A 24183-nucleotide genomic window follows, 5' to 3' on the forward strand; every position below is an offset into this window, starting at 1 on the left:
CCTGTAGCCGTGGCCTCTGGCCTGGCTGCTCTCGTGGGGCTTTGCTCGTGGCCTGGTTACCAGCAGACCCCACAGGGCCTGTGGGGTCTGGGCCGGCCTCGCCTCACACCTGTGGGCAGCGGCCTGAGACCTGTGCTCACACTCTTCCTTCGTGAGCGCGTCCTGCTCTCACTTCCCCACGTCACCCCACGCGCTCTCCAGGCGAGCTTCCTTTTGACCACTTTTGACTTGGGCATCCTGGTGGTGTCTCCCTCCCTCTGGCTCCCTCTGACCCTCGTCCCGAGGTTCTCACCCATCCGCCCATTCCTGTGGTCAGTGCTACAGTGTTCACAAGGGTGACCGACCCCCTTCTGCTCTGAGTCTGCAGTCAAGTCTCTGGCGGGAGGGCAGTGCCTGTGAACCACACATGTCCCCGCTGCAGCTGACCGCTCCCCAGCCGGTAGGATGTCCCCACTGCAGCTGACCGCTCCTCCCCAGCCGGTAGGATGTCCTCACTGCAGCTGACTGACTGCTCCCCAGCTGGTAGGATGTCCCCACTGCAGCTGACCGCTCCTCCCCAGCCGGTAGGGTGTCCCCACTGCAGCCGGTAGGGTGTCCCCACTGCAGCTGACCGCTCCCCAGCCGGTAGGATGTCCCTGCTGCAGCTGACCACTCCCCAGCCGGTAGGATGTCCCCACTGCAGCTGCAGCTGACTGCTCCCCAGCCGGTAGGACGTCCCCACTGCAGCTGACCGCTCCTCCCCAGCCGGTAGGACGTCCCCACTGCAGCTGACTGCTCCCCAGCCGGTAGGATGTCCCCACTGCAGCTGACTGCTCCCCAGCCGGTAGGACGTCCCCACTGCAGCTGACCGCTCCTCCCCAGCCGGTAGGACGTCCCCACTGCAGCTGACTGACCCCCAGCCGGTAGGATGTCCCCACTGCAGCTGACCGCTCCCCAGCCGGTAGGACGTCCCCGCTGCAGCTGACCGCTCCCCAGCCGGTACACGAATAAGTGACTGCCAGGTAGTCGGGCTCGATGCCCAAGAGGCACCTGCGTTCCTTCTGTCCCTGCCACCCTGTGTCCCAAGCTGCTTCAGGACTCCTGCTCAGCTTGCCTGGGGACACTGCTGTGGTGACTTTGCTCAGCCCCCTGTGTGGCCTGTGGGCGTTGCTGCATCCCCTTGATTAGATGTGGGTCCCGGGAAGGTTGCGATCCTGGTGAGTGAGAGAACTGTAGGCAGAGGGTGTGGCTCAGCATTGTCTGGGCAGTGCTGTGGCCAAAAGAGGTGGTAGCCTTTGGTTTGTGATGTAGACACCTGGTTAAAATCTCCGCACCTTGGGAAGCATTTGCCTGTACCACTGTCCGAGTTCCGCTGTGTTAATGTGTTTCTTCCTCAGCCTGACTGTCGCGGTGGCTGCCTGGGCGCAGGCAGTGGGGAAGGCCGGGCGGCAGGGTGTTTTCCGGAAGTCCTGACTCTGGAGAGAGGAGCCCTCGTTGCTGACCGTTGTTGCCCAGTCCCTGACCCCACAGGCAGGGCGCTGCTCCTGTCACATCGCGGTGGCCGAGGGTGGCGCCCAGGGAGGGCGTGCTGCTCACTGCGCCCTTTCCCCCCACAGGACAGGTGGACCTGGACCTACTGCGGAGTCAGCAGCTGAAGCTGTACATCCTGAAGGCGGCCCGCGCGCTGCTGTCTCACCAGGACCAGCTCAGGCAGATCCTGTCCCAGCCCGCCGTGCAGGACGCCGCCGCCGCCCAGACAGGTGCGCCCTCTGCCGGCTCTTGTCCGTGAGGAGGGCCGGTGCCCACAGCGGGGAGGGACAGGTGCTCCTGGTGCACGGAACAAGGTGCACCTGGCCGGGAGTCGCCGAGCTGTGAATGACGTCGTCACTGTCTCAGAAGACAGAGACTGGGAATCGGGTAGGGTGGGAGGGACACAGGGCTCTCCCGCTGTCCAGGGGCCGGGGGCGTGGATGACAGCATGGACGACCACGTTAGAACTGCAGACTTGGGCTTCCCCGACCTCACAAGTGAGAACCTGCCCTTTAACACGCCCTGTGCTGGTTTGGTGTGCGGAGAGCACAGCTCTCACACCGCGCGGTTGGGGCCGGACGGTGGGGTCACTGTGCTGGTTTGGTGTGCGGAGAGCACAGCTCTAACACCGCGCGGTTGGGGCCGGACGGTGGGGTCACTGTGCTGGGCGTGAGGACGTGCGCACACGTACATCTGTGTCTCTCTCGCCACTCTGTCTCTATGCCACTGACCAGGAAGTCACCTGTGGGCTGCGTGAGGGTGCGTGTGGCCAGGTGCGTGTTGTGGCTGCTCTCTAGTGGTCCACCTTGAACCTGCAGACAGCCTTGTGCCCGGCGTCAGGCAGTGCGTTTATGTAGAGGGACACGCGGCCTGCTCAGTGGTGAAACACGTGCTCGTTGCTGTGGAAACAAGCATGATAACAAGCACATTGCTGGTGTTCTGTCTGTAGTTGTGCCGCAGAGCTCTCTGCTGAGCAAGACGCTGACGTGGGATCTCCGCCAACTTTCTTGAAACTTGCAGGATGACTTGAGTTTTTCAGAATGAGCTTGCTGGGCAGGGAAGAGCCAAACCAGGGGACGGGTTTTGTTTGTGTCCTGAAAGACATGCTGTCATAGAGGGTGGGGTGGAAAGAGTCCAGCGCTCTGTCCACAGCCAGCACCCTGAGCGTCTGAGCTCAGTTCCAGGGACATCCGGGGGCGCCGGCGGTTGGGGCTGGTGAGGGCTTTGAAGGGTGTCGCAGACCCTCGGTGCTGGTGCCCAGGGTCTCGTGGAGGAGACAGGAGGCGCTCAGCAGGACGGTGACAACTGGTTGTCCGACATGCTCAGTGCGATGTCTTCAGGGCCATGTGCATCTCGTTTCTCAACCCAGAGGATGGCGCTGCTGCGTCCCCTGACCTGGGAGACATGTCTCCGGAAGGGCCACAACCCCCCATGATCCTGCTGCAGCAGCTGCTGGCCTCGGCCACCCAGCCGTCCCCGGTGAAGGCCATCTTCGACAAGCAGGAGCTCGAGGTAGGGGCTGCGTCCTTGGCAGCTGAGTTTGGAGAACAGCTTTTCCCCTAGATGTATATTTTCTTGCTGATATGCCTCCCCCGGGGGTTTTCCCCCCTGTGTCTGTGTTTTGCGGCCCCGGGCTGGGCTCTGCCCGTGTTCTGGCCACCAGGAGCAGCAGAGCTCCAGGGAGGCGGCCGAGTTCAGGGGCCTCCCTGACGGATTCTGAACTTCAAGTGACTCGTCCCAGCAGTTCTTGTGATGACCTTAGGCTCTCACCGGGTAGAGATGGAAGGGTTGGAGTTGACCCTTACTGTGACTTTCTGTGAGTTGTTTGAAAAGAGTCACTAGATTCAGTATGGGCTAAATGTGCCAATAACCGTGGAGGGACCTCTTCCCTCGAAGTGCTGTCGCAGAAGGGGCTCATTTGAGCTACGGGTGCTACACTGGCTCTTTGTCCCCTCGGCCCAAAGCCTATTGTGGACGGTGCGCGCCCAGCGGCGCGGGGGGGCTGGGGCTGTGGTGCATGTCCATCAAAGTCCTGACGTGTAACCCGGTCGGGCTGGGGTGCGTGTCCATCAAAGTCCTGACGTGTGACCCGGTCGGGCTGGGGTGCGTGTCCATCAAAGTCCTGACACGTGACCTGGTCGGGCTGGGCCTGTTCCGGTTCTGATCTCTTCCACTGTCCCCAGGGCCATCAGGCTGACTTAAAAACCTTTGTCCAGAGTTCGTGGTGACTGCCAGCGGGGGCGCCGTCCTGCGCACTGGAGCCCCGTTACCAGGCTCCGCCCGGCTCTGCCTTAGCTTTTAGGGGAAAGTCTGTTGCTTTCAAGCTGCTCAGATGTCACGGCATAAATAACCAAAGGCCGTGGACACTTCCTAAGCGTGGGGGCTCAGCAGGGTCCTCAGTTTCTCCCTGACCCCTTCCTTCCTCACATGCTCAGTGTGATCAGACAGCCTGTGAGGGCCCTGCAGCGGAGGGTCACGGTGCAGGGGCTCGGGGAGGGCTGTGTGTGCCGAGGGAGGGAGCCGAGTCCCTGCCGTAGACCAGAGGTGCCGTGTTCCCCAGGATTCTCCGTGCTCCTGGGCTCATGCCCGTGTAACCCTCAGGGAGGGTCTCCGCCATTTGTGTGTGTCTGAGAGTTGGTTTGGGGGCAGCTGTGATCTTTGGCTCATCATCCAGGGAGATGGGAGGTGGTGGGGTTGTTTTGTCTTGGGGGGTCAGAGGGCCCCTCTCTCCAGTTCCTGTCCCTCTCTCTCTGCCTCTGGGCCCCTCTCTCCCTGTCCCCCTCTGTCCCTGTCCCCCTCTCTCTCGTCCTTGTCCCCCTCTCTCCCATCCCTGGACCTCTCTCTCCCTGTCCCTGGGCCCTCTGCCTTCACACCTACCTCTCAGGGTCGCTGTAACGTTTTCCTTAAAGGACTTGAGAATCAGCTAATTAGCTGGGTTCCGTGTGTCCTGGCAGGAGTTTCTAGAACATCCTGCCTTTCTGTGCATTGAACCGGGGGAGTTGTTGGTCTCTCACCCTGGTTGACGCATTCATTAAAAGACGCAGGCCAGTCCCGGCGTCTGCACGTCGGCAGCCTCTTCCTGGAGGAGGCCCGGCCTCCCAGCACCCCTGTCCTCCGCCTTCCAGACTGCTGGGGCTGCCCGGCCTCCCAGCACCCCTGTCCTCCGCCTTCCAGACTGCTGGGGCTGCCCGGCCTCCCAGCACCCCTGTCCTCCGCCTTCACAGACTGCTGGGGCTGCCCGGCCTCCCAGCACCCCTGTCCTCCGCACAGACTGCTGGGGCTGCCCGGCCTCCCAGCACCCCTGTCCTCCGCCTTCCAGACTGCTGGGGCTGCCCGGCCTCCCAGCACCCCTGTCCTCCGTGCAGGCTGCTGGGGCTGCCCGGCCTCCCAGCACCCCTGTCCTCCGCGCAGACTGCTGGGGCTGCCCGGCCTCCCAGCACCCCTGTCCTCCGCCTTCCAGACTGCTGGGGCTGCCCGGCCTCCCAGCACCCCTGTCCTCCGCACAGACTGCTGGGGCTGCCCGGCCTCCCAGCACCCCTGTCCTCCGCCTTCCAGACTGCTGGGGCTGCCCGGCCTCCCAGCACCCCTGTCCTCCGCGCAGACTGCTGGGGCTGCCCGGCCTCCCAGCACCCCTGTCCTCCGCACAGACTGCTGGGGCTGCCCGGCCTCCCAGCACCCCTGTCCTCCGCGCAGACTACTGGGGCTGCCCGGCCTCCCAGCACCCCTGTCCTCTGTGCAGACTGCTGGGGCTGCCCGGCCTCCCAGCACCCCTGTCCTCCGCGCAGACTGCTGGGGCTGCCCGGCCTCCCAGCACCCCTGTCCTCTGTGCAGACTGCTGGGGCTGCCCGGCCTCCCAGCACCCCTGTCCTCTGTGCAGACTGCTGGGGCTGCCCGGCCTCCCAGCACCCCTGTCCTCCGTGCAGACTGCTGGGGCTGCCCGGCCTCCCAGCACCCCTGTCCTCCGCACAGACTGCTGGGGCTGCCCGGCCTCCCAGCACCCCTGTCCTCCACCTTCCAGACTGCTGGGGCTGCCCGGCCTCCCAGCACCCCTGTCCTCCGCCTTCCAGACTGCTGGGGCTGCCCGGCCTCCCAGCACCCCTGTCCTCCGCCTTTCAGACTGCTGGGGCTGCCCGGCCTCCCAGCACCCCTGTCCTCCGCCTTCCAGACTGCTGGGGCTGCCCGGCCTCCCAGCACCCCTGTCCTCCGCCTTCCAGACTGCTGGGGCTGCCCGGCCTCCCAGCACCCCTGTCCTCCGTGCAGGCTCCTGGGGCTGCCCGGCCTCCCAGCACCCCTGTCCTCCGCCTTCCAGACTGCTGGGGCTGCCCGGCCTCCCAGCACCCCTGTCCTCCGCCTTCCAGACTGCTGGGGCTGCCCGGCCTCCCAGCACCCCTGTCCTCCGCACAGACTGCTGGGGCTGCCCGGCCTCCCAGCACCCCTGTCCTCCGCCTTCCAGACTGCTGGGGCTGCCCAGCCTCCCAGCACCCCTGTCCTCCGCCTTCACAGACTGCTGGGGCTGCCCGGCCTCCCAGCACCCCTGTCCTCCGCACAGACTGCTGGGGCTGCCCGGCCTCCCAGCACCCCTGTCCTCCGCCTTCCAGACTGCTGGGGCTGCCCGGCCTCCCAGCACCCCTGTCCTCCGCCTTCCAGACTGCTGGGGCTGCCCGGCCTCCCAGCACCCCTGTCCTCCGCACAGACTGCTGGGGCTGCCCGGCCTCCCAGCACCCCTGTCCTCCGCACAGACTGCTGGGGCTGCCCGGCCTCCCAGCACCCCTGTCCTCCGCCTTCCAGACTGCTGGGGCTGCCCGGCCTCCCAGCACCCCTGTCCTCCGCCTTCCAGACTGCTGGGGCTGCCCGGCCTCCCAGCACCCCTGTCCTCCGCACAGACTGCTGGGGCTGCCCGGCCTCCCAGCACCCCTGTCCTCCGCCTTCCAGACTGCTGGGGCTGCCCGGCCTCCCAGCACCCCTGTCCTCCGCACAGACTGCTGGGGCTGCCCGGCCTCCCAGCACCCCTGTCCTCCGCCTTCCAGACTGCTGGGGCTGCCCGGCCTCCCAGCACCCCTGTCCTCCGCGCAGGCTGCTGGGGCTGCCCGGCCTCCCAGCACCCCTGTCCTCCGCGCAGGCTGCTGGGGCTGCCCGGCCTCCCAGCACCCCTGTCCTCCGCCTTCCAGACTGCTGGGGCTGCCTGGCCTCCCAGCACCCCTGTCCTCCGCCTTCCAGACTGCTGGGGCTGCCCGGCCTCCCAGCACCCCTGTCCTCCGCACAGACTGCTGGGGCTGCCCGGCCTCCCAGCACCCCTGTCCTCCGCGCAGACTACTGGGGCTGTCCGGCCTCCCAGCACCCCTGTCCTCCGCCTTCCAGACTGCTGGGGCTGCCCGGCCTCCCAGCACCCCTGTCCTTCGAGACTGATGGGGCTGCCCGGCCTCCCAGCACCCCTGTCCTCCGCCTTCCAGACTGCTGGGGCTGCCCGGCCTCCCAGCACCCCTGTCCTCCGCCTTCCAGACTGCTGGGGCTGCCCGGCCTCCCAGCACCCCTGTCCTCTGCGCAGGCTGCTGCCCTGGCCGTGTGTCAGTGTCTGGCTGTGGAGTGTGCCCACCCGTCCGGCCTGGTGTTTGAGGATGGCAGCTCCAGTGAGGCCACCACGCCCGTGCCCGTGCAGCATCTGCGCCCGGTCAGAGCAAAGAAGCGCGGGCAGTCGCCCGTCCCGGCCTCGCCCATCGTGGGGCAGCTCATGGAGATGGGCTTCCCCAGGAGGAACATCGAGTTTGCACTGAAGTCGCTCACCGGTTCCTCTGGGAACGCTGCCGGCCTGCCAGGTACGGCGCTGCCCCGGCGGTGTGTCCCCGCGGTGACGCTGCCCTCGGAGGCCCGCTCTGGGTGAGCTGTGTGTGCTTGCTCACAGGCGTGGAGGCCCTGGTGGGCTGGCTGCTGGACCACGCGGACGTGCAGGTCACAGACCTCTCAGACGCAGACACGGGGTCCGAGGACTGCTCCGATGAGGAAGTGATGGAGGACTTGGACGACATGGCCTACGCCGTGGTCAGTGCTCCCGTGCGGCCACCCTCCACCTGGCCGGTCCTGTGCCCCAGGCGCCTCCCCTGCTCCCAGGGCTCTGCTTCTGCTGGGCATGCGGGGCTTCTGGGCCTTAGGGGTTCCTTTTGTCCTTAAAGCAGGCCCTGCTCTCACATCTGGTGATGGGCAGGTTCGCCAAGATCTCCTATTACAGAGTCAGGGTTGGAACGCCGCCTGGGCGTCCGAGCTGAGTGCATTGCCCTGGGGGTTCATTGGGAGCACCTCACAGGTTTTCTGTGCCTGCAGCTCCTGAGGTTTACTCCGTTCTCTGTGCCGCTGCAGTTAGTCCTTGTCAATGAAGCGTGCTGGCTCTTCAGAGACTCTCAGGAGGAGTTCTCCCTCTTGAGCTAGGCCTGCTCGGTCAAGAAGCCTTTTCTTGCTCAAAAAAAGACTTTATAGGGAAAGTATAGCAAATATGTCATGTTTTATTTCTTAATATTATAGCTTTCACACAGTTCTTTTTAAGTAGATTTACCTGGTTTACCATTTTTAAGATATATTGCTCACAGAAATTAGGGGGTATTTCAAAATGAATATGAAGCGATAAAAAAGGAAGCCTTTTGCCTGACCAGGCAGTGGCGCAGTGGGTAGAGCGTTGGACTGGGATGTGGAGGACCCAGGTTTGAGACCCCGAGGTCACCAGCTTGAGCGCGGGCTCATCTGGTTTGAGCAAGGCTCACCAGCTTGAGCCCAAGGTCGCTGGCTTGAGCAAGGGGTTACTCGGTCTGCTGTAGCCCCCCGGTCAAGGAACATATGAGAAAGCAGTCAATGAACAACTAAGATGTCGCAAGGAAAAACTAATGATTGATGTTTCTCATCTCTCTCCCTTCCTGTCTGCCCCTGTCTTTCCCTCTCTTACTCTCTCTCTGTCTCTAAAAAAAAAAATTTGATGCTTCCTGCTCCTTCTCTCCTCTCTCTCTCTCCTCTCTAACTAAAATGAATAAATGAAAAATCTTTAGAAAAAGGAAGCATTTGTTTTTTTTTATTGAACAAGAACATCAGAAAAGCAAGCGACACGTCAGAGAAAGTTGTTCAGTTATGCAGATGAGATGCAGAGGCTGAAAGTCCCGGAGCCTCTGCAGGCTCCCGGTGCCCTCGTGTTAGTGAGCCGTGTGCGTGTTCCGTCTCCCTGCAGTCCACGGGCGCGGTGGTGACGGAGAGCCAGACCTACAAGAAGCGCGCAGACTTCCTGAGCAACGACGACTACGCCGTGTACGTGAGAGAGAACATCCAGGTGAGGGTCTGGGGACGGTGGGGACAGCAGTGGCCCGGCCCGGGCGGCCCCTGTGGTGGGGCAGGGACAGGGAGGCCAAGCTCGGCGGAGGGGACAGAGCCACGGAGGCGGCTGGACCGCAGGACAGGGCGCAGGCGTGCACTTCTCCGCAGAGCCCGCGTTGGCCGGCTTCCCCGACGTCGTTCTCGTTGCTGTCTAACTTACCAAGTCTAGTCACACTTTTCACGTGGTCCTTGATTGGCCAGAAACCCTTCCTGCTGCTGCTGCTGCTGCTTCTGGTCTAGTTGGTGCACTGGAGAAAACCCCAGAGCCATCCCTCTTCTCCCGTAAACACGTCAGCACGTGTCCCTAGTACAGACCTCATCTCAACAGCGTTGCTGTTACTGACGTCTCCCAGCGGGACACGCAGCAGCTCCTCCGGGCTCTCTCGTGTCCACTGCTGGTGCAGACACTCCAGCTTCCTCAGAACTGCCTTCCACAGTCGTTTCTGAGCGTTCCAGCACAATCCGGCCCACTCCTCACGTGTGGGTGACGGGGCTCTGAGGTGTTTCGTGGCCTGGAGCCGTTTCAGTGCTGGGCTCGGTCTCTGTCCTGTGGGAAGCTGGGCGGCCCCTTCCTCCCCGCTGTGTGCTGACCCGAGGGACAGCCTGGGGTCTGGGCTGGTCTCAGCAAGCGGTCCCGCTGGCAGGGCTGCCTCTGTCCACCTCCACAGGTCGGGCTCTCTGTCTGTCGGTCGTCTGGTGCTCTAACAGCCAGTTAGCACCGTCTCTACCCCTCAGCACAGCTGCATAATAATGACTCTTCTATTGGTCCCATCCAGACGTTCTAGCTGTTGTCTGTTCTGTACCAACTCCAGTTCCTCTGTTCATGTAGGAAAGGCAGGATAAAGGCTTGGTACTTTCTCTCTTCCCTCTCTCTACCCTCTCCCTCTTTCCCCCTCTTCTTCCCCCTCCTCTCCCCCCTCTCTCCTCTCCCCCCTCTCTCCTCTCTCCTCTCCCTCTCTCCTCTCCCCCCTCTCTCCTCTCCCCCTCTCTCCTCTCCCCTCTCTCCTCTTCCCTGTCTCCCCCTCTCCTCTCCCTCTCTCTTCTCCCCCCTCTCTCCTCTCCCGCTCTCTCCCTCTCTCTTCTCCCCCTCTCTCCTCTCCCTCTCTCTTCTCCCCCTCTCTCCTCTCCCCCTCTCCTCTCCCCCCTCTCTCCTCTCTCCCCTCTCTCCTCTCTCCTCTCCCCCCTCTCTCCTCTCCCTCTCTCTTCTCCCCCTCTCTCCTCTCTCCCCTCTCTCCTCTCTCCTCTCCCCCCTCTCTCCTCTCCCTCTCTCTTCTCCCCCTCTCTCCTCTCCCCCCTCTCTTCTCTCTCCCCTCTCCTCTCTCCTCTCCCCCCTCTCTCCTCTCCCCCCTCTCTCCTCTCCCCCCTCTCTCCTCTCCCCTCTCCTCTCCCCCTCTCCTCTCCCCCCTCTCTCCCTCCTCTCCCTCTCTCCTCTCCCCCCTCTCTCCTCTCCCTCTCTCTTCTCCCCCTCTCTCCTCTCCCCCTCTCTCCTCTCCCTCTCTCCTCTCCCCCTCTCCTCTCCCCCCTCTCTCCCTCTCTCCTCCCCCCTCTCTCCCTCTCTCCTCTCCCCCTCTCTCCTCTCCCCCCTCTCTCCTCTCCCCCTCTCTCCTCTCCCCCTCTCCTCTCCCCCCTCTCTCCTCTCCCTCTCTCTTCTCCCCCTCTCTCCTCTCCCCCCTCTCTCCTCTCCCTCTCTCTTCTCCCCCCTCTCCTCTCTCCTCTCTCTCCTCTCCCCCCTCTCCTCTCCCCCCTCTCTCCTCTCCTCCTCTCTCCTCTCCCCCCTCTCTCCTCTCCCCCTCTCTCCTCTCCCCCCTCTCCTCTCCCTCTCTCTTCTCCCCTCTCTCCTCTCCCCCCCTCTCCTCTCCCTCTCTCTTCTCCCCTCTCTCTCCTCTCCCCCTCTCTCCCTCTCTCTTCTCCCCCCTCTCTCCCTCTCTCCTCTCCCCCTCTCTCTTCTCCCTCTCTCTTCTCCCCTCTCTCTCCTCTCCCCCTCTCTCCCTCTCTCCTCTCCCCCTCTCTCTTCTCCCCCTCTCCCCCTCTCCCCCTCTCCCCCTCTCTCCTCTCCCTCTCTCTCCTCTTCCCCCTCTCCTCTCCCCCCTCTCTCTTCTCCCCCTCTCTCCTCTCCCCCCTCTCTCCTCTCCCCCCTCTCCTCTCCCCCCTCTCTCCTCTCTCCCCTCTCTCCTCTTCCCTGTCTCCCTCCCTTGCTCTATCAGTTTTCCGAGTGGAGAGCTGGTACCTGGTCCTAGTGAAGGTGACTAGGAATTTGTTGAGCTCCTCACCGTGGTGAGCTCATGGGCTGTCCTGGGCTTGGTGCCCCTCAGCCTTCTCCCTGACCAGGTGGTGTTGAGGGAACGCGCCCATGGAGGCTCGCTGCCCCACCCTGGGGCTTGAGCCGACCGTCCCTCAGGTGCGTTTTCTGCCAGCTGGCGGCCAGCGGCTCCCTGGAGAGCCGGGTCCGTGTGGTGTGAGCGGAGTCTGCAGGCACACCGGGTGCCAGTGGAAGCCCTTCCCCGGGAGTGGCGCTGCCCCCGCAGCCATCTCTCGCGTGCCCTGTGTCCTGCACGGGCTCAGTGTGGCTCCTCTCCGAGGTGGGCATGATGGTGCGCTGCTGCCGGACCTACGAGGAGGTGTGCGAGGGGGACGTGGGCAAGGTGCTCAAGCTGGACCGCGACGGGCTGCACGACCTCAACGTGCAGTGCGACTGGCAGCACAAGGGCGGCACGTACTGGGTGCGCTACCTGCACGTGGAGCTCCTAGGTGAGCCTGCCCCGCCCCCCCGTCCCTGCTGCGCCGTGCGAGGGCTCCCGCGGGCCGCTGCTGACCACGGCGTGTGCTGCACCTGCAGGCTACCCCCCGCCCAGCTTCCCTTCGCACATCAAGATCGGGGACAAGGTGCACGTCAAAGCCTCGGTCACCACCCCGAAGTACAAGTGGGGCTCCGTGACGCACCAGAGCGTGGGCGTCGTGAAAGGTAACGCTTCCCGGGCAGCTGCTCCCAGGGTGCGCTCTGTCGGCAGTGGAAACTCACTGTTTTCTGTTTCCTGTTCACGGGCAAGGAAAGTAAGTGTGAGGAAAGTGTTGTGACAGATAGACAGGGTTGGCTTGTTGAGATGGGAGCACACCTGCAGGTGAGGGCGGGGCTCACTGACCCAGCGCATCTCAGGAGGGTGCAGACCCTGGGGCCCGGGTGGTCTCCCGGGCAGTGTCTGTCACACGGGACCCGGGTGGTCTCCCGGGCAGTGTCACATGGGACCCGGGTGGTCTCCCGGGCAGTGTCACATGGGACCCGGGTGGTCTCCCGGGCAGTGTCCCACGGAACCCGGGTGGTCTCCCGGGCAGTGTCCCACGGGACCCGGGTGGTCTCCCGGGCAGTGTCTGTCCCATGGGACCCGGGTGGTCTCCCGGGCAGTGTCACACGGAACCCGGGTGGTCTCCCGGGCAGTGTCTGTCACACGGGACCCGGGTGGTCTCCCGGGCAGTGTCTGTCACATGGGACCCGGGTGGTCTCCCGGGCAGTGTCACATGGAACCCGGGTGGTCTCCCGGGCAGTGTCTGTCACACGGGACCCGGGTGGTCTCCCGGGCAGTGTCTGTCCCATGGGACCCGGGTGGTCTCCCGGGCAGTGTCACACGGGACCCGGGTGGTCTCCCAGGCAGTGTCTGTCACACGGGACCCGGGTGGTCTCCCGGGCAGTGTCTGTCCCATGGGACCCGGGTGGTCTCCCGGGCAGTGTCACACGGGACCCGGGTGGTCTCCCGGGCAGTGTCTGTCACACGGGACCCGGGTGGTCTCCCGGGCAGTGTCCCACGGGACCCGGGTGGTCTCCCGGGCAGTGTCTGTCACACGGGACCCGGGTGGTCTCCCGGGCAGTGTCTGTCACACAGAACCCGGGTGGTCTCCCAGGCAGTGTCCCACGGGACCCGGGTGGTCTCCCGGGCAGTGTCTGTCACACGGGACCCGGGTGGTCTCCCGGGCAGTGTCTGTCACATGGAACCCGGGTGGTCTCCCGGGCAGTGTCTGTCACATGGAACCCGGGTGGTCTCCCGGGCAGTGTCCCACGGAACCCGGGTGGTCTCCCGGGCAGTGTCACACGGGACCCGGGTGGTCTCCCAGGCAGTGTCCCACGGGACCCGGGTGGTCTCCCAGGCAGTGTCACACGGGACCCGGGTGGTCTCCCGGGCAGTGTCTGTCCCACGGGACCCGGGTGGTCTCCCGGGCAGTGTCACACGGGACCCGGGTGGTCTCCCGGGCAGTGTCCCACGGGACCCGGGTGGTCTCCCGGGCAGTGTCACACGGGACCCGGGTGGTCTCCCGGGCAGTGTCTGTCACATGGAACCCGGGTGGTCTCCCGGGCAGTGTCTGTCACATGGAACCCGGGTGGTCTCCCGGGCAGTGTCCCACGGAACCCGGGTGGTCTCCCGGGCAGTGTCACACGGGACCCGGGTGGTCTCCCAGGCAGTGTCCCACGGGACCCGGGTGGTCTCCCAGGCAGTGTCACACGGGACCCGGGTGGTCTCCCGGGCAGTGTCTGTCCCACGGGACCCGGGTGGTCTCCCGGACAGTGTCACATGGGACCCGGGTGGTCTCCCGGGCAGTGTCTGTCACACGGGACCCGGGTGGTCTCCCGGGCAGTGTCCCATGGAACCCGGGTGGTCTCCCGGGCAGTGTCCCATGGGACCCGGGTGGTCTCCCGGGCAGTGTCACACGGGACCCGGGTGGTCTCCCAGGCAGTGTCTGTCCCACGGGACCCGGGTGGTCTCCCGGGCAGTGTCTGTCACACGGGACCCGGGTGGTCTCCCGGGCAGTGTCTGTCCCACGGGACCCGGGTGGTCTCCCGGACAGTGTCACATGGGACCCGGGTGGTCTCCCGGGCAGTGTCTGTCACATGGGACCCGGGTGGTCTCCCGGGCAGTGTCTGTCACACGGGACCCGGGTGGTCTCCCGGGCAGTGTCACATGGGACCCGGGTGGTCTCCCGGGCAGTGTCTGTCACACGGGACCCGGGTGGTCTCCCGGGCAGTGTCTGTCCCACGGGACCCGGGTGGTCTCCCGGGCAGTGTCACATGGGACCCGGGTGGTCTCCCGGGCAGTGTCACATGGAACCCGGGTGGTCTCCCGGGCAGTGTCCCAGAGGACTGACGGGCTTTGTGCTGGGTATTTGGGGAAAGCGTAAGGAGGTGAGGTCGTCCTGACAGTGGGTGTCTCAGGTGTGCTCTCTAGAAGGCTGGAAGAAGTTACGATTGGCAAGGAGGCGGCCGCTCACGGCATCGGGTTGTTTGTGGTTTGGATTGACCTGGACTTGGTCAGAGGTGCCTGAGAGGGTTCTGTCTCTTTCGACCTGTCGGTCACAGGGCCGTGTCTGGCACTGTCTGTACCCTTGTCTGTCCCATGTTTTGCTCAGTGGCCAGCCCCCTCTGCCGGGGGCTGTTTTCCTCTTCCTCGGGCTTTTTAAACATGTGGGACTGAATTTAAGAATAGAAACGTGCAGAGGAGAGGAGTTAGGGACTGGAGACACACCTCTCCTGAGTTTCTATTTAATGTAACATTGAGATTTTAAAGCAGGCAAGTGGCATACTTGATATGGTATGTCCTTAAACAAGTGGATGGATGAGTAGTTAAATGTACAGGTGCTTTGATTGTATCTGTAAACTTGTTTGTCATCATAGAGAGATCCTGCTTTGTTTCATTTCCTTTGAGCCTGGTAGGAAATGGCTACCCTCTCACAGCTGAGATTCGGAGAGGAAGGGGGTGGGTGGGGGGTTGAGGGGGTGGCGCTTCCCCAGTGGGTGGGCGCATTCTACAGGTTACTTAAGAACAAATGACCGAGTTAACATGCACTTGAGGTTAATATGTTTCTTAAGAGGTTATTGAAAGCTTTACAGATCAAACAGAAAGGCCAGTTTCAAAAATAAAAACTTGCTTTGGAAGCGAATGCTTTGAGTAGCAGAGTGCACCACCCAAGGGCAAGAGGTGTTTTAACACTATCAACATGACTTTTATTCCTGGAGGTACAGAGAGGGTATTTGATACAGTGTAACTCAAATCAAACAAACTGTACAGTATTGGGGAAAGTCTCAGACAAACAGCAGTAGAAAATAGACTGCAAGGAGCCTCCACTTACTGATGGACCTGGCTTCAGCAGTGGTTACTGCTGGCTGGCCAATCGCCAATCGTGGCATTGCCGCCGCCCACCACCACCACCAAGAAAGCTGGAATGCCCACTAGTGGGCGGGAGGGACCAGGTTGACCAGCGCTGCAAAAGTGGGCGGTTTTTATAAAAAGGTTCGCCATCACGGCTCTAGAGAGACGCTCTCCTTGTGGAACGTAAGTCGGTACAATGTAACATTGCACGGGGAGATACAGTTTCAATTTTACTTTTCGGCTCTTGTTGGTGACAAAGGTGTTTCTGGCCGTTTCTGTCCTGTCCTAGCTTTCAGTGCCAACGGAAAAGATGTCATTGTCGACTTTCCCCAGCAGTCTCACTGGACTGGGCTGCTGTCAGAGATGGAGCTGGTGCCCAGTGTGCACCCTGGGGTCACGTGAGTGTTTCTCTCGACATCGCTAGGTTTGTTTGGGGGGAAGGGTCTTTTTGGGGAGGGGAGTTTGGTAAGCGATGGTGTCTTTTTCTGATCAATTCAACGGGTTGTTTTAAAAAACAGGTGCGACGGCTGCCAGATGTTTCCCGTCAATGGATCTCGATTCAAGTGCAGGAACTGTGATGACTTCGACTTTTGTGAGATGTGTTTCAAGACCCGGAAACACAACACCAGGCACACGTTTGGCAGAATCAACGAGCCAGGTAACGTCGCCTTTCGCCTGGAAGTGTCTTGCTAGACGCTCCCCGGGGGGGGTCGGGAGTAAATCCTAGCCTCGTGTGGGTGGACTTGAGCTCATGAACTGGTGCGGAACACCCTGTGGAGGAGCTGTCAGTAGCTCCTTGGGTTTGAACACGTGCGCATCCTCGGGGGAGAAGCAGCTCTGGGCGGGCGTCTCTGTGGGGGGGGGGGTGCCGTCTCTGGGGGGTGCCATCTCTGGGGGGTGCCGTCTCTGGGGGGGGTGCCGTCTCTGGGGGGGGCCGTCTCTGGGGGGGGAGGCCATCTCGGGGGGGGGGGGCGTCTCTGTGGAGGGGCGCCACGGCCCAGGCTCTGACCCGGTCTGATCCCGCCCCCAGGACAGTCGGCCATCTTCTGCGGCCGCGCGGGGAAGCAGCTGAAGCGGGGCCCCAGCAGCCAGCCGGGCACTCTGCTGGACAGCTGGGCCCGCATGGTGAAGAGCCTCAGCGTGTCGTCTTCCGTGAACCAGGCGTCGCGCCTCATCGATGGCAGCGAGCCCTGCTGGCAGTCGTCGGGGTCTCAGGGCAAGGTAGCGGCAGGCTGGGCGCTCGCCGACGGCTTCCCCCAGCGCCACCCGAGGGCTAAGGGCCTGTGCGCTGATCCAGGGTGCCCCGTCTGCGCTCCTTCTGCACTGTCATTTACTCTGACTGCACCGCCAGTCCTCAACGGTCAGAGGTCTGAAACAGTGTAGCTGACTGCTTCTCTCTGACTGGCCCAGGAGGAGCGGCAGGAGCGTGTTGTTCTTACTCCCATGTGAAGTGTCGGTTCAGAGTCTGCTCTGATGACAGGTGTCCCTCATACGTGCCGACGCGCACGCTGACCTGTGGAGTGCTGTCGTATGTGCACTCCCGTGGGGGTGACGTCCGGGGGACACGCAGGTCGGACTTGGAGCGAGGCACTTTCTCTCCGTCTGGACCTTCGTGTGTCCTCTGACCCACTGCTGGGCGGGTGTCAAGGGGCCCTGGGGTGCAGCCTGAGCTCACTGTGTCTCCTGAGCAGCGACAGAGTATAATACTCTGCTTTGCTGGCCTGAGGGCACATCTGTCTCACGCTGTGTTGTGCACGTCACAAATCTCACGTAGATTCAGGCTTCAGTGGTACTATTTTAGCTAAAACGTAGCTAAATTTTGCTAAGAATGCTTTTTTTTTTTTAAGCATTGGATTCGTTTGGAGATGTTCCCAGACGTTCTTGTTCACAGATTGAAGATGACCGTGGACCCTGCGGACAGCAGCTACATGCCCTCCTTGGTCGTCGTGTCAGGTGCTTGTTATTCAGAAAGCACCTTCTGGCATCAAGGAAAAGCTCCTTGTGTGATCCTTTATCTCTCTTTTTTCTTTCCTAGGTGGGAATTCCCTAAATAACCTCATTGAACTGAAGACCATCAACATCAACCCCACGGACACCACGGTGTCCCTTCTGAGTGACTGCACAGAGGTAGGCACAGCAGTTCTCCGGGGGGTGGGATGCCAGTGACAAGGAGGGGACCCCTTTCGCCATGTCTGTACAGATCATGAGTCCATTTCCCCCCTTCATGACCTCTGCAACTTCCTGATGATAATCCATATGTGAACAGAGGTATTCACGCTGATAACTGCTCATTTAGGTGGCGGACTCATAGGGCTCCTTGTACTGCTTTCTCCACCTGGTAGAGACTCGAACATCTTCCTTAGGTTTTTTTTTGTTTGTTTTTTTTTCTGTATTTTTCTGAAGCCGGAAATGGGGAGAGACAGTCAGACAGACTCCCGCATGCGCCCGACCGGGATCCACCCGGCACGCCCACCAGGGGCGACGCTCTGCCCACCAGGGGGCGATGCTCTGCCCCTCCGGGGCGTCGCTATGTTGTGACCAGAGCCACTCTAGCACCTGGGGCAGAGGCCAAGGAGCCATCCCCAGCGCCCGGGCCATCTTTGCTCCAATGGAGCCTCGGCTGTGGGAGGGGAAGAGAGAGAGAAGGAGAGGGGGAGGGGTGGAGAAGCAGATGGGCGCTTCTCCTGTGTGCCCTGGCCGGGAATCGAACCCGGGACTTCTGCACGCCAGGCCGACACTCTACCACTGAGCCAACCGGCCAGGGCCTTTGTTAGGTTTTAAAACTGTGAACTACCTGACATTTAACTCCTTTCTCAATACCCCTCGGTTCAAGAAAGCCGAGAGACAGGCTGGCCGTCGTTCCGGGAGGCTCTCCTGAGTGTTTGTGTTAGTGTGGAAGCCGGTGTGAGTCCCTGCCGGGAGCTGACTTCCTGTGAAGGCACGCCCTTCTCAGATGTGCCGCCCCGGGGTGACACAGCCCCCGGGCCCTGTCCCCCACGTCCTGCGCCCCCTGCAGGCCCCTGGCGCGTCCAGACCTCGCGAGCACAGCCCCGTCGTGTGTCTAGTACCACAGGTACGTCGAGATCGCCATCAAGCAGTGCCGGAGCTCGGGCATCGACTGCAAGATCCACGGCCTCGTCCTGCTGGGCCGCATCCGCGCCGAGGAGGAGGACCTGGCGGCCGTCCCTTTCCTGGCGTCGGACAACGAGGAGGAGGAGGAGGAGAAGGGCAGTGGTGGGAGGTGAGGCCGCGGTCCGGGGCCCCGCCCCTTGCAGGGTCTCTCCTTTGGAAGCAGGTGTTCGATCCTGTGAACCACCTGAGAGGGGCTCGACACCCGTAGGGACATTAGACGACTTTCGTTTTCAAAACTTATTTGATTTAATTCTAGGGAAATATTTAATGGAGAAACATATTATGTTAAGGAAAATACCATTAAAAAAAAGGGAAATAGAAATGTTTAAATTTTCTACCTGAAATATCACAGTTCATACTTTAGTACAGTGGTAGTCAACCTGGTCCCTACCGCCCGCTAGTGGGCGTTCCAGCTTTCATGATGGGCGGTAGCAGAGCAACCGAAGTATAAATAAAAAGATAGATTTAACTATAGTTTTATAAAGATTTATTCTGCCAAACTTAGCGAAAATCCAACATAAAGTACTTGGTAAGTAATTATTATTATATGCTTTAACTTGCTGTAACTCTGCTTTATAAATTTTATAAAGTAAAGTTACTTCCTTCCCTACTTTATAAATCACCATGACTGTGAAACCGGTGGGCAGTTAGAAAAGGTTACTGCTAACAGAGATACAGAAGTGGGTGGTAGGTATGAAAAGGTTGACTCCCCTGCTCTAGTCTGATGTCCCAGTAGTAGTCTTTCTCATCTGTCCCGAATGTGTTTCCTGTGGAAACAGGATGGTGTGGTGTATGTTTTACAGTCCTCTTTGCTGAACATTTTATTGTTTCAAGTTCAAAAAAGCTTGGGTCCCTTATAAAGTCAATATTGAGCAGAATCTTGCCGTCTAGAACCTGGTTTCTGGAGCCTGGGGTTTCCATCGTAGTTTGTAAAAACAGAGCAGAGCGCACAAAAGCCAAGACCTCAAACACACAGGAAGCCTGTCCTCAGCGCCTGGCGGCATACTGTCAGCCGGGCTGTCTGACACTGTCCCGTGCGCCTGGTGTCCGTCCAGGACGAGAGCAGGAGCGCTCTGCTGACTGCGCTGTGATTCACTGGGGGCGGGGGGGGGGGGCGGTGTGCTGCGCCAGGTGGTGGGGGGAGCCTTTGCCCGCAGGCCTCCAGGGGGCTGGGAGGGGATATCAGCACAGCTGGCCCATGTGCTGGGCAGAGGGTGTGAGGGACAAAGGTGGCATTTGCTTTGGGGCACATGCCTGTGTTAGAGTGCTTCAGAGATCCTGTGGCGACACCTGTTACATTATTTCTTTTTTTTCTCCCCTCCCAAGTGAGAAGGGGGGGCATAGAGACAGACTCCCGCATGCGCCCAACTGGGATCCACCCGGCACGCCCACCAGGGGGCGATGCTCTGCCCATCTGGGGCCATGCTCTGTTGCAACAAGAGCCATTCTAGCGCCTGAGGCAGAGGCCACAGAGCCATCCCCAGCGCCCGGGCCAACTTTGCTCCAATGGAGCCTTGGCTGCGGGAGGGGAAGAGAGAGACAGAGAGGAAGGAGGGGGGGGGGTGGAGAAGCAGATGGGCGCTTCTCCTGTGTGCCCTGGCTGGGAATCGAACCCGGGACTTCTATACGCCGGACCGACGCTCTACTGCTGAGCCAACAAACCAGGGCTTATTTTTTTGTTTTTAAACATGTTTTAATTCTGAATTTTTGTCTTTTCCCTCTGGTTAGCCTCATTAGAAAGAAAGCTGCAGGGTTGGAGTCGGCGGCCACAATAAGAACCAAGGTGTTTGTGTGGGGACTGAACGACAAGGACCAGCTTGGCGGGCTGAAAGGCTCTAAGGTACCCCTCTGCCTGCAGTTTGTGTCACTTGTCACCGCGTGCCTGAGCGGGAACTTTGCTGGGCCTTTGTCCCAAGGCCCAGCCACAGCCACAGCCACGCCTCTTCCACAGTTTCTGCGGTGGTTCTATCTTCTATACATTGTTTCTGAAATTGACTTTTCTAAAGCAGTTCTGACATGAATTCACATTGTTAAACTTAGTTTCTAAAAGGCCTCTGTATTTTTGGAAAATGGTGCTTTGTAGAGACAGCTGCCTTAGTACTTTCTGAACTAGAAAAGACTTGATAAGCACAGAGGACAATTATAGACGATGATGACGTTTGTCTTGCTTTTAATGTATAAGGTCTACCAGAAAGTTCTGTCCATTTTTGGAATAAAACAAAATACAAATTTTTCTTACCATCAATAAACTTTATTAAATAATATATTTCCACACCAATCCTATCTTCTGAATATGGTCCGAAATGGTTTGCTGAGCTGAATTAAGCCTTTCTGTGATCTCTGATGTTGTCAGAAAAGGATCTTGCTCCAACGTGGTCTTAACAACATTGTCATTGATCAAAGATGGTCGCCCAGAACGTGGCTTATCAGAAAGGTCGAAATCACCTGTTTCGAATTTTTCGAACCATCTTCTGCATGTCCTATCAGAAACTGTACCTTCACCAAACACTTTCAATAAATTTCTACATGCTTCTGTAGCATTTCTTCCTTGTTGAAATTCATATACAATACAGTGGCGTTAATGAACTTGATCAGTAGCCATGGGTACACTGTCGCTTCACACCTAAGACTAACGTGAATCAACATTGTTTTAGTTAATTTGCTACGTCAGTATGTATACATTAAGTGATAAAAATAGAGAGGCACACATGCCCCAAATAAACATGTGCTTACGTGTCGAAACTTGTGATAGAAACGGACAGAACTTTCCGGTAGACCTTATATAAACATGTTGCTCACCGTGAACAAAACCGTGTGTAGTGCTGCTGTAGGGGTGCAGGGTGAGTGCGGGGTGATGCAGAGTGGCCACGGCAGAGGGTGCGTGCAGTGGAGTTCACGTCCCTGTGTCCCTCCACCGAGGAGCCACAAAACCACTTTCTGGACATCTCAGGGCCTGCAGACACTTCCTCTGTGAGCGGCCCCAGCACAGGACTTCCTCTGCCCTGCTCGGCAGACGCGTCTCTTTAGTCTCTCTCTCAACCACGGTGCATCTGTATCTTCACTTGAACGGCCCCGGGTCCTCGTGGGGGGGCAGCCGGCAGGGAGCCCTGCGCGTCCGCTGCGGTTGTGGCGGCAGCCTCGGGAGTCCCGAGGGCGAGCCCTTGAGCAGTGAGCGCGTGCAGGGTCGACGTGGCGCTCTGGTTATAGCAAAAACCTTTTCCCCCAGCCGAGTAGAGATCACGTGACAATTTCTGACACACGGGGGTTAGAAGGGGCTTTGGGAATTTTAAATTTACATGGAAAGCTAATCCTGTGATTTCTCAGAGATGTCAGAGTAAATAAGAGCAGGACATGACTGGGAATAGGAGGCCGTCTACCGGGTGTGTGTTTGTTTCCTTACACTCCATGCGTTTTCTTTGTCACCTGTGACGATGGCGATGTTAAAACATGCTCAAGTGGAAAGGGCAGGGACCGGAGCCCCTGGACCAGCCTCAGCAGTTACCAGCTGATGATTGTGTCTTTGTCTTTATTCCTGCGCACCTACACCTTTGCTTACCTTAAAGTAAATCTCAGTACATCAACTCATCTTTAAAATGTGTTAGTGTGTATCCCTAAGAGAAAGTACACTGGTACCCTGAGATATGAGCAGACCAACATACGAGTTATTTTTAAGATGTGAGCTGCAACTCTGTCCATATTTTTGTTCGAGATCCGAGTGAAATTCTGAGATATGAGTTGTGATGCGGGAAGCTGCCGCTAGTTGGCACGTTGGCGCATGGGTCCAGTATCGGCAGTTTGATATACGAGTTGACTGACTTACGAGCTCGGTTACAGGACAAATTAAATTCGTATCTCAAGGTACCACTGTAACCTCTTTATTAGCCTCATCATGCAAATGAACAGTAACTCCTTGTAGCGTCTAGTAAGATTACTTATAATTTGAAGACTGTAAGTAAGACTATCTTTTCTTTCTTATTTTGCTTTGATAAAATATCCTGTTCTAGATAAAGGTCCCGTCGTTCTCCGAGACACTGTCTGCCTTGAACGTAGTCCAGGTGGCCGGTGGTTCTAAGAGTCTGTTTGCAGGTACAGTTACTCTAACATTGAAAAGGGTGTACGTTACGCTTAGCTAAAACTAGAGTTGTTGCGTTGTGAGAAGTGAGTCCTGACCCCGCTCTGGTTCCCACAGTCACCGTGGAGGGGAAGGTGTATGCCTGCGGAGAAGCCACGAACGGCCGGCTGGGGCTGGGCATGGCCAGCGGCACTGTGCCCATCCCGCGGCAGGTCACGGCGCTCAGCAGCTACGTGGTCAAGAAGGTGGCTGTGCACTCAGGTACCTGCCCGGGGGCGGTGCTTGGAGGTGGATCAGCCCGGGGCCCTTGAGTGAGTTTTCTAAAGTGTCCTCATATTTTTTTCAAGTTTGATTTAGTTATTAAAGAATCAAATTAGAAAACTAAATCTCCACTTGGCATTGAGTTTAATTACTGTTTCACCACGAGGCTTTTCTGGGGGGACTGAGAGCCTGCAGCCGGCTGGGGCGTGGTCCCAGTCCTGAGAGGGCGGGGCTCCCGGCCGGGGAGAGCCTGAGCGGACGTGTCCGGGCAGAGTGGGCCCTACCTGCCCGGGACAGTGTTTTGCTGGAACGGCTCCACTGTGGGGTGGTTTCTCCAAAGCTCGATGGCCCTTGCACTTGGTCATTGCCTGATCACAGATACACTTACTTTCCTTTCTCCGTCTGAAGATTGCAAGTAGCAAACGTCTAGGATTTAAACTTTGTGGTCTAATAAAAGTGCACTTGTTTCATGTATTTGTCCCCCCGAAACGTCAGTCCTGTGTACTTAGCATATTCCATACACGTTCACCGGGTGCGTCCCACAGTCCAGGAGCAGCAGGTGGTTACTCTGAGGACTGAACCACCGTTGACAGTCACCCCCGTGTGCTGTTGCAGGTGGCCGGCACGCCACGGCGCTGACCGTGGACGGGAAGGTGTTTTCCTGGGGCGAAGGTGACGACGGCAAGCTGGGACACTTCAGCCGGATGTAAGGGCCCTTCTTTCATCACCTGCTGACCAGAGCCTGTCCCTGGGGACGGTGGCGAGTGCCTTCGGGCCGTTACTGTGTGGGGAAGGAAATAGAGTGCGTCGTTGATGAAAACAGAACTTAGAATGTGTATTTAAAAGCTGTGAACGGCCCTTGGCCTGACGTGTGCTATAGGAAGGGTCGGTCATGCGCAGGTAGATAGGTGTACAGGTGGGGCGTGGTGTAGACGCTCCTCCCTTCCTCCTCCGCACAAGCTGGGCTGGTCACGGGCGCTGTCCTCCCGCCCTAGGAACTGCGACAAGCCGCGGCTGATCGAGGCCCTGAAGACCAAGCGCATCCGGGACATCGCCTGCGGCAGCTCGCACAGCGCGGCCCTCACGTCCAGCGGGGAGCTCTACACCTGGGGCCTGGGCGAGTACGGCCGGCTGGGCCACGGGGACAGCACCACTCAGCTGAAGCCCAAGATGGTGACTGCACGCTGTTGCCACTCACGGGGCGCCGACTGCCTGCCGCTGCCCGGGGAGGCGGGCGGAGCTCTGGGGCCGCGTGGGGCGTGGGCGCTGGCCTGGGAACAGCGGCCTCTCTGCGCGGCTTCCGCCCGAGCTGACTGCGCGTTTCTGTCTGTGGCTGAGCAGGTGAAGGTCCTCCTGGGCCACAGAGTCATCCAGGTGGCCTGCGGCAGCAGGGACGCGCAGACCCTGGCGCTGACGGACGAAGGTGAGCCACCCGGACCTCCCGCTGGGCAGCTGGGCGGGGGAGGACGCAGGAAGTGCTGGCTGACGGGTCCCCCCACGCCCAGGTCTGGTGTTCTCCTGGGGCGATGGTGACTTCGGGAAGCTGGGCCGAGGAGGCAGCGAGGGCTGCAACGTCCCCCAGAACATCGAGAGGCTGAACGGCCAGGGGGTCTGCCAGATCGAGTGCGGGGCCCAGTTCTCCCTGGCGCTGACCAAGTCCGGAGTGGTGTGGACGTGGTACGTGGACCCCGCCGCCCCCAGCGCTTTTGCCCCGGCTCATTCAGCCTGGGG

General features: G+C 60.0%; 1 protein-coding gene across 2 annotated transcripts in view; it reads left to right on the plus strand.

Annotated features, from left to right (window-relative positions):
* The window catches only part of HERC2 (HECT and RLD domain containing E3 ubiquitin protein ligase 2), a 129463-nt gene that overhangs the window by 64208 nt on the left and 41072 nt on the right, over positions 1-24183 (plus strand). For both annotated transcript variants that reach the window (XM_066355690.1, XM_066355689.1), the window contains exons 44-63: positions 1596-1739; positions 2879-3021; positions 7055-7322; positions 7409-7545; positions 8714-8812; positions 11436-11604; positions 11693-11818; positions 15277-15385; positions 15506-15645; positions 16018-16208; positions 16835-16940; positions 17023-17114; positions 18053-18228; positions 19848-19959; positions 22124-22205; positions 22309-22452; positions 23068-23158; positions 23448-23625; positions 23794-23875; positions 23958-24129. In XM_066355690.1, coding sequence (XP_066211787.1) covers positions 1596-1739; positions 2879-3021; positions 7055-7322; positions 7409-7545; positions 8714-8812; positions 11436-11604; positions 11693-11818; positions 15277-15385; positions 15506-15645; positions 16018-16208; positions 16835-16940; positions 17023-17114; positions 18053-18228; positions 19848-19959; positions 22124-22205; positions 22309-22452; positions 23068-23158; positions 23448-23625; positions 23794-23875; positions 23958-24129 — 2761 coding nt within the window. The remainder of the gene's footprint in view (positions 1-1595; positions 1740-2878; positions 3022-7054; positions 7323-7408; positions 7546-8713; positions 8813-11435; positions 11605-11692; positions 11819-15276; positions 15386-15505; positions 15646-16017; positions 16209-16834; positions 16941-17022; positions 17115-18052; positions 18229-19847; positions 19960-22123; positions 22206-22308; positions 22453-23067; positions 23159-23447; positions 23626-23793; positions 23876-23957; positions 24130-24183) is intronic.

The sequence above is a fragment of the Saccopteryx leptura genome, chromosome 13 (assembly GCF_036850995.1).
Source record: "Saccopteryx leptura isolate mSacLep1 chromosome 13, mSacLep1_pri_phased_curated, whole genome shotgun sequence".
Classification (NCBI taxonomy): Eukaryota; Metazoa; Chordata; class Mammalia; order Chiroptera; family Emballonuridae; genus Saccopteryx; species Saccopteryx leptura.